General features: G+C 39.9%; 1 protein-coding gene across 2 annotated transcripts in view; it reads right to left on the bottom strand.

Moving 5' to 3' along the window:
* The window catches only part of LTBP1 (latent transforming growth factor beta binding protein 1), a 169,663-nt gene that overhangs the window by 1,412 nt on the left and 158,435 nt on the right, over window positions 1-9,816 (bottom strand). The window contains exons 27-28 of one of the 2 annotated variants that reach the window (XM_018552900.1): window positions 7,249-7,368; window positions 2,831-2,974 (exon numbers count right to left, since the gene is read on the bottom strand). In XM_018552900.1, coding sequence (XP_018408402.1) covers window positions 2,831-2,974; window positions 7,249-7,368 — 264 coding nt within the window. Of the gene's footprint in view, window positions 1-2,830; window positions 2,984-7,248; window positions 7,369-9,816 lie in introns of both variants that reach the window. The other variant, XM_018552899.1, reaches the window with a different exon arrangement.

Raw genomic sequence — 9,816 nt, 5'->3', positions numbered from 1 at the left:
CTTGTCAGAAAAACAATTATTCATTTTTATTTTTCTGCGATTTGCCATTTCAAATAACAATTAATTACATCACAGGCACCTTCCAGGTATGTTTAAAAAAAATATATAGTGAAAATAAACTATATTATTATTAGGTTTACCCAAGAGAGTCCCCGTGCTCCCCTTCTGAAATCTTTCTTCAATGCAAAAGTCCGAAGGCTCTGACTGTAAGAGCATTTGTTCCTTCCTCAGACTATCTTTAGTGTTTCTTTTGTACTGTATTGTAACCTTTTAACAAGATGGTCAAACAACCTTCCTTTGATTCAGAGCAAGGATTGGCAACCCTGGTCACATGACAAAATGGGCTGTCAGCTCCAGAGGCTGTCAATTACTTAACCTGATATACTTTTCTGAATGATCCACGCAAATAATTAAACTGCTGCGCAAAGAGTGGTAGTCCCTCTTTCGAACAATCAGGAACAAACTGCCCAGCACTAAATTGAAATAAATAAATACAATATTAGAAAAGTCCTTTAAAAATTCCTAAAACTATTCAGTGATCCAAATTATGCCACAAATCACTCAACCAACTTGTGCAAAAGTCCCAGTAAGTTTGTGCAAATGATACAAACAGAGCAAGTGGGTGGATACACGCTGAGTTCATCTACTAGACACCAGGAAGAGAAGGATTGCTCTGTGCGAGTGGCTGAACAAACATTTGCTATAGGAGTACTATTGGATCCTATGTAAACCCGCTGGCAGTGGCTCTAGGAAGGCATGTATTGTTACAAGCAATTGCTACAGAAACGTTTGTGAGTGTTTTTAATCTTTTGAAATAAATAAATTGGTTTTATGGTATTATGCTACGGATGTTTTTTAATACTTTTCCATGAGCATTGGTGAATGGAGAAAAGGAGGTGAAGGGGAATACTGACGGTTTAACATCCTAGCAGATGGCTGGATGGATTGTTATCTAACTGAGTGCTGTAAGACCATTTCTATCTGAATGGTCCACCTCAGCTGGTGAGTGCAGTCTGTGGCCCCACACCAATGGGAAGAGTGATCACCTGATTGCACCGTTTGCACAAATTTTGTGGGGATACTTGCACTTGTTGCATTGTATGCACAAATTTACTGGGACTTTTGCACAAATTGGTTGAGAGATTTATGGCATAGTTTGGATCACTGAATACATTTATGAACTTTTAATGGACTTTTTTAATATTTTATTTATTTATTTTTATTTATCTATTTATTATTATTTAAATATAGTGCTGGGCAGCCCGTTCATAATTCCTTAACTTGGTCCACCCACCTCCCTGACATAAGTGAAAGTAGGATGGCAGCTGAGAGTATCAGCACACTGTGCTGAGAATGCCCACCCACTTGCCTGCACACACACACGCCCGCCCTGCCACCCACCCACATGCATAATAGCCAGCTATCCAGGAAACCTGCATGCCCAACAGCAAGCCTGCCTGCCCGTCCGCATGCATACCAGCCAGCCAGGAAGCCTGCACAAAGATGTACTCTCATCTTAATTGTTTTGCAATTAGCATTATCATTGGTCCATCCAAAGGTGGGCAGTGTGTAAAAGCTACACTGACATTAATCCTAAGTGACATTAATCCTAAGTGCAGCATAAATCCCCTGATGGATTTATGCTGCATTGACACCGATCCTGTTATTTTTTTTGATGCACTGCCACCAATCCTGCGTGTATCATGCTGCACTGCCACCCATACTGGGGGTATTTTGCTGCACTGAAACCAACCCTGGGCGTTTTATTGTGTCTGTTTGACTGTTATGTGTTATTGCTGAAATTAAGCAATATACTGTGAGTACAAGACCTATAGCATATGTGTGTGGTGTATATGTGAGTAGGCTCAGACTCTATTAAGCCATGCTGAAAATTCACCATAATTTTGCCATGCCCACTTTTTTGCAATAGAGTATGTCCTCATCTCCCCCAGGTGTCCCTCCTTCTAAAGTTCCGAAGCTCGGAAGCATGGTGGGTGTCTGGAAGGTTGTGGGGCCCCTCTGGTCCTTAACATTTTTACAAACATTTTTTGGCACACTAGACTCAAAAGATTGCCTACTCCGAATTGATTGCCATGGCACACCAATTTTAGGTCATATCTATGGTTCTAATATGATATAATAACATGCTAGTATGATGGGAACATACTGCGTCTACTGTACATTGTATCATCATGCAGCTTGCTCTTAGTTTTAAACAAAGAGAGCACTGTTATGATAAAAAATAACTAACATTGCTCATTTAATGATTGCAATTGATGATAGGTCCCATGACCAATCCCGCTAGCTATTTTACCTCTATATGTCAGCCAGCTTCTAAAAAACTGTCAGATGATAGTGGGCCACACATGGGCATTGAACGACTCTTCTATATACTTTAAAAATGCGTAGGCATGTTGGAAGTAATAATATTTTTTTCTATAAACAATGATAAGAAAATGTAGTGGTAAAGCATGTACATGAGCAAGAAGTTGTAGAATGAAAGAGCTTGTTTTCTAGCCTTTATAAATAAACAAGTAAAGATTGAATGTATTTGGTAAGGAATTAGTAAAGTTTATTAAAGTACATATTATTAACAGAACTGACTCATTTTTTAAAATATCTTCCACAGCCTTTCATTTAAAAAAAATAAAAATACTTCCTCAGGTTTGTTTAATTTGTGATTTACAATTTGCTGAATCTTGTTATGATAAATTTACCGTCACAAGCAGAAGCACCCCATAAACGCACCAGATGCATCCCTTGGGGACCACCGCTAGCTGAGGGCCTGTGATGAAGCTTAAATGCCATTATATTTGTATGTTTTTCTTACCAACACAGGTCATTTTCATGATATCCAGGTGGTATCCATCAAAGCAATCGCATGTGTATCCTTCCTGTACTCGTACACATCTACCATTTTCACATCCGTTCAAGATGCCACACTCCTCCGCCTGTAGCTCCTCATACTGCCCACCTCCCAAACCTGCAAAGATAATATATAAGACTCACTCTAAATTCAATTGTTCTGAGAATGCTAAAGAAATAAGAATTAAAAATGTAGAGAGAACATTGCTGATAGTATATGTTTATTACCATTAACCTGTACACCAGTAATTCTCAATACTTTATACACATAACGCTTTTATATATGTTATATATATTACGTTGTGCATTACAAACCATCAAATAATACAGTTTACAGCAAATGTATGGTGACATTTTTTTGTTTGTAGCTTGTTATGTTGAAAATTCGGAAAGTAGCAGCACCGTTTTAAGTGGTTTAAAATGCAAATGAACATAAAACAGAACTCCTGCACACCATAATAAATAAACTATATAAAAAACAAGCATTTAAACAGAATCATATTCAAGTCAGTGTAACTCTATATTTTTACTATAAAAAGTATATAAAAAACATTCCAAGTATATAAAATTGTGCAAAACAATGTGACATAGGACACTATAGATCAATATTTTCATCTAAGAAGAGCAGCCACACTTATCGTGAAAGCTCTATATATTACACTCAAAAGCAAAACAGTTGTAAGCAAAGGCAAAAGAGGAGATGTTAGGTGCAAAACTGAGCCAACTGGTATCTAAGAAATAGATAAATGGGCTAATCTAGTGAATCATATCATCAAAACATGGTTCATTTCTGAATTTGCAAGATATGGTACCTCCATGACCCAGAATTTACATCTTCAATAAAAATAAATAGTGTGACACATTTGGCCACGAGCGTACTTATACTGGAAAAATGTAACCATTATCACATATATTAATAGCAAGGACTAAATGCAATGTGATCATTGTTCATCAAACATTTCCTGGGATAAAACACCAATTTATGGCACAGTCCCAAATTAACAGTTGCCACACCGTTAGGCCGCATTCAAACCTACGAGTTAGCGTTTTTGTGCATATTAGCGTGCATTTTCATCTAGCTTGCTTTCGCACATTGTGCAACATTTTTGCATGTGTTAGACACACACATGAAGATGCGCATTTTAGCTGACAGATTAAGAAATATTGCGATCAATGGACAAACGTGCACAAAACCGTGCACAGAAATGTCCATAACACCTGTGTTGCGTGTTTACAGGTGTTTCCATTGAAGTCTATGGAGACAAACGCGCTGTAATCTGCCAAAAAGACGCTCATGTACCCTTTCTAGTGTTCGGTGTTTAGCAGCTTGCGACAAAACGCTCAGGTGTGAATAAGGGGCATTAAAATGAATGTGATTTCTTGTGTTGAGAGTTTTGTTGCGCTTATCTTTGAGTGTCAAAACGCCTAGATGTGAACAGGGCCTTAATTTTATGATATTAATAGGGTTATTCACTAAACAGCCGAAGGATCCAGCCGTAGCTTCAGCTGATCCTTTGACTCTCTTCAGCCGCGGAAGCCCTTCAGTTCAGTCAAACCAAAGGGCTGCTGTACGGGCTATTCACTATAGCCCAAACAGTAGCCGAAGGCGACCGAGCGGCTCAGCTGAGTCGAAGGCATATGCTTCGGCTCGACTGAGCGGAGGTGACAGCCAAAGCAGGGTGAACGGCCTGCCGAAGACCGGCTGTTCGCCACGCAAATGACAGCTGGGCAGAGCCAGCCGAGATGTCCCGGCTGGCTCCGCCAAGTTGTAATGACAGATCAGCGCCCCTAAATTACCTGGGGATGCTGATCTGTCATTAAAAAATAACAACTGGGCAGAGCCGGCCGTGGCGTCACTCGGCCGGCTGTGACGTCACTCGGCCGGCCGTGAAGACTCTAGCAGGTGCCGGCCAATAGAAAACAGGTGGGTGGGGCTAGCTTTCACTGCTAGCTCCGCCCATTTGTTTGGTTTTTGTTTATTTTTCTTTACATTTTTTTAAATTCTTCCTGGTTTTTTTACAGTTTTAAAGTCATTTTGCAATTTCATTTTCACTGATTTTCTATTCTGCTCGGTACCACAGAGGTACCGAGCAGAATAGCCGAATATTCAGAATACAATAGCAGAATATTCACTCACTGCCATTCGGCCCCTATGAGAATAGGGCGAACGGCAGCGAGTGAGCTGCTGGAGTTTTGGCTCAGCCAATGCAGATGTTGCATCGGAACAGTCGAAGTCCTTCTGCACTTCGGCTCAGCCGAACATGCAGTGCATGTTCAGCTGACCGAAGGCAGCCGATGTACGGCCGAATTTAGGCGATGTACGGCTGAATTCAGCCATAAAAGGCTGAAGTAAATAGCCGAACAGCGCTCACTTCACTTTGGCTCGGTTATTCACTTGGCTGCATTCGGCAGCTTAGTGAATAACCCTGTAAGTACATTACTTTTAGTTCGCTGTTGTACTAAGTAAAATACGGTAGTCTCAACTTGTTTACCTGTATGAACTCAAATTAGAATACTGCACTAGACCTTTATCAATCAAGGGTGCAGTATAATACATAGAATCCTATGTATTTAACTGTTCAGGTACTAGCTATGGCTGTTTTTGAAGAGTGTAATAACCTGTGGAAAATATGATTTCAGGTTTTGGGGTTTAACAAGAAAGGTGAAACGACATATTACTTAGTGCAGTATAAAGCTAGACTGCAACTTCTAGTTTCACTGCTGGAGGATTCTGCTGCCAACAGTAAATTTAGCTGAAAAGCACACGTGTCATAAGTTACATCTGAACCCCAGCAAAGTTATACTTCCACAACTCCCCTGTCTGTATTGCGACACTGAATTCATGTCAAAGTCATTACACACTCCCCAAGGACAACCCCTTCCTGTAGACACATTTCATTCATGTGCCAGAATTATATTCCCATATGTTCCAGCTAAGCTAAACGTCTTACTTTATTGCGCTGTGGCTAGTGTAGAATCTTGCACCTCCTCTTTAAACATCAGGAAAAAGTCTATTCTCACAGCAAGAAGTAACAGTTCACATAGAAGACAATTTAACACGACTCCACATTATTGCAAATGCTGCAGTGAAAGACACGCAGGGGAGGTTGCAGATCTAGCATCTTATCTCCAAACATCAGTGAATTATTTATTATCCTGCCAAATCTGTGTTGCATATGATACATTCATAGCTACAGTACACCTGGCTCCCCTGCCTCATTTACCCTGGGTGGCAAGCATCACTATATTGTTGGGAGTGCACAAATATTAAAGAGTCTATTACATTGCTAATTTGCTGCATGTAAAAAAATAAAACTGATGGCTGGGGATCTTTATGTTCAATAAGGTACAACCCATTCTAATGTCCCCACTTCTTCTGATCTACACAGTCTTCCTCTCTGTGCCCCCCACCCACTCTCAAGCCACCTCTCTCCATTTTCTCCTCTGCACTTGTTCATCCATCTCTTCTGTGCTTACATACTATCTCTGCTCACACCTTCTTCAACATTTGTATTTGGATCCCTTTTGTGTTCATATTCTATTCCTACAGTGCATTTCACACTATTATCCTGTTTTGGGCATTACCTATAGTTCTTTTCCTTTCCCCCTACTATTTGTACTTAGCCTCAGCTCTCCTCCTACACTACACCAGCTTTCCAATCCCTGCTCCCCTGCTAACACAAGTCCATACCCTAAACCAGAGATTGACATCACTTCTGGAGAAGCTGCAAAGCAGAATTTTCTGGAAATGTTGTCTACAGACAATAACCCAGTGGGATCTGAAATGGTGCCCTTTCTACCTATCATAGGGCAGCTAGGCCATGCTAAAAAGGTGTTTCCTATAAAGAACAGGAGGAATCAATGTTCATCAAAATCTCAGGACACCTCTAGGGTTACTGCACATTGTTCAAACCTGTAATTTTTTTTTACTTTTTAAAATTATCACAGAGATATACAGTTAGATTGCTTTTCTGTTCATCTATGCCTCCTTAAGACCACAATCACAATACAAATTAGTAAACAAAACTTGAGACTGTAATCCATCACAGGAGCGAGCTTGGAGCAGTGGCTACTTTACAACATACACAGGGACCATAGGGAACAAAAGTAGACACCCTCCAGAAGGAAAGACAGTGTCAGCACCAATTCAGAGATGATTTGAGGATCTACAGCCGAGTGACACACAAAAAATATAAATTTTTGTTAATAGTTAAGGTACTTAAATGCATTTTTATAATTGAATTGCTGAGTTTAGTGTCACTTTAACTTTACATGTTCTATCATCTAATGTACAGACAGTTTTCACTAATGGCACATGACTGCAGCCAGTCTGTAACCAGCAAATAATGATAACATAGCTCATGCCTCTTCTCATTTACTTACGCTCCTGCAGGTTAAAAGGATCAGGCTGTGGCACATAGTGGTCTGAAAAGTGAAGGGCATCTTCCCCATAAGGCTGTCTAAACCTTGGCACTCGAAGGTTACATAGCTGTGCATAATCATCTGCATATAAAGAAGAAAAACAAAGTTATAACGTTGACCTAGATAGCAGGGACAAAAAGTTCAAGACCTAATAAAACCTCCATTATCTAGAACATAGCATCACTTGGCTTTGTAATGAAAAGGTGGGTAGAGAGTCATGACTGATTCAGACACAAGGGACAAAAATGTTTAGGATCTCTTAATAAAAAAAAATGATCTAGAACATAGTTGGCTTTGTAATGAAAGGGTGGGTGGAGAGTCTGAGCTGATATCTTTGTCAGCAAGTTGTCACAACTGTGCTGTATTTGAAATGCACTGTAAGAAGACACAATTATCAAACATGATAAAAGTAGAAAATGTTACAAACACTTTTTGATAGCGAGGATATTGAAATCTGTTAAATGTATGTTTATGTGCCTAAAAAAAGACCAGCACATTCTATTATGCAACCAGTATGTAAAAGATTTAAAATGAAAACAACTGGACTACTATTAATTACTCTTAATGGTTTACCACTCGTTCAAATGGCTTATTCAACTCATCTAATTGCAGGGAATTCCACAGCAATACACCCTCAAGAGTAGTCCATTTACCATAATCCAATTATCATAATAGTATTCAAAGATTTGGGCATCCCCCCAGAAAAGTGCCCTTTAAAAAGTGTCCCCTGTTCTTTAGGTGTAATGAATGTTGACCTACAATATGAAGTTTGTCCTCATGCGCTGGGCCATGGGTTTGTTGTTTTTCCCTATATAGTTCTGTGCAATCTTTACTCTTTTGGACTGCATATACCGCATTGCCTTGTTTATGCACTGGATCTTAAAGGAGAACTTTTCTCCGTAGTTCTCCTAAGGGTAACGGGAGGACACAAACTAGCGTCCTCCCGTGACCCAAAGCTCAGTATACCGCGAGTTACAGCTCGCGGTATACTGAGACGCCGCAGACGGGACGGATCCCGACATTACTGTCGAGATCCACCCAGCTGCGTGATTGACAGCTGGCTCTGCCTGTCTAGAGGCAGAGCCAGCTGTACCCGCCCTCTCCCCCGTCCGTTCCACTAGTCAGCGCTGGAGAATCAGACAGGGGAGGGGGGAATCCCTGCAGTGAGCCGTGAGTGACAGTCACGGCTCTCTGCAGGGATAGATCGAGAAGTGAGCGAGCGATGGTATGTGTTCGCTCACTTCCCGATCTATTGAGCCGACCTGTGACAGTTTCATTGTCACAGGTCGGCTAGAACTATGAGGCTGAGTGATTTTCACTCGCCTCATAGTTCTCCTTTAAATAAGCTGTTGCCTAAGTATGTTATGGTGTTTGAAAAACATGTGATGTTTGTTGACACTCGAGCCAAATATGGGATAATTATGTTATTCCAGCTGTTTTGCTTCTTCCTTCTGTCTATTGGTCTGGTGATTCATTCATTCTGGTTTGCCATAGGTTTTCAAAGCTTCTTTAAGGTGTTTATACTCCTTGGTCCCTGAACTTGGTGTTAGTTGTCACCATCCTGGCCCAAAATGAAAGGATTTAATTAGATGAATTGCCACTTAGAGGAGAGGTAACACTTTTCAAGAATAACCAAGCAAGTCTGGCGGTTTTCAATTTACTGCCACTGAATATCCCATGGCTTGGATGACTAAAAAAACCTTAGTACACAAACACAAGAAGCATCTGGAGAAATCAACCGCTACTTTTGTATTACACAGTGGAAGCATCTCTTTCGTCCAGGATTTACACTTTGAAGAGAAGTGAGTCACTATGGTAAGAAATATAAATAAAGAAGGAAATTTTGTGGCATCTGAAATCTAAGAGTTAAGTAGCAAACAAAAAAGATGGTAATTATGGCATTAACCACTGGCCACAAGTGAAAGATATACATTTAATGGTTGTCAGAGGTCAAACTTAACTATGAAAGTCAAGGTGATAGAATGTCTGCTTTTGCTCTCCTTAACTGCGCCAATAGTACATAATATAATACTATTCTACTACCTGGTTCCAATTTATGTAACCTGCTTCCTATATATATATGACCTATATATATACAGGTGAAACTCGAATAATTAGAATACCATGCAAAAGTAATGGCAGTAATTGCTGCAAAAGGGGCCCAAACCAAGTACTGAGTACATATGCATGCTTGTACTTTTCAGAGGTCCGATATTGTTCTATGTACAATCCTTGTTTTATTGATTGCATGTAATATTCTCATTTTCTGAGATTGTGGATTTGGGGTTCTTGGGGTTTTCATGAGCTGTGAGCCATAATCATCACAATTATGACAAATCACGGCTTGAATTATCTTGCTTTGCATGTAATGAGTCTATCTCATATATTAGTTTCACCTTTTAAGTTGCATTAGTGAAATAAATGAACTTTGCACGATATTCTAATTATTCGAGTTTCACCTGTATGACCACTTTAAACACTGCTGTTATTGAGGTAGTGCTGGTGATATTATAAATAGATTGCAATGTA

The sequence above is a fragment of the Nanorana parkeri genome, unplaced genomic scaffold, assembly GCF_000935625.1.
Source record: "Nanorana parkeri isolate BGI_ZX_2015 unplaced genomic scaffold, ASM93562v1 scaffold100, whole genome shotgun sequence".
Classification (NCBI taxonomy): Eukaryota; Metazoa; Chordata; class Amphibia; order Anura; family Dicroglossidae; genus Nanorana; species Nanorana parkeri.
The sequence above is the reverse complement of the archived record's forward strand: the minus strand, read 5'-3'. Positions and strand labels throughout refer to the sequence as shown.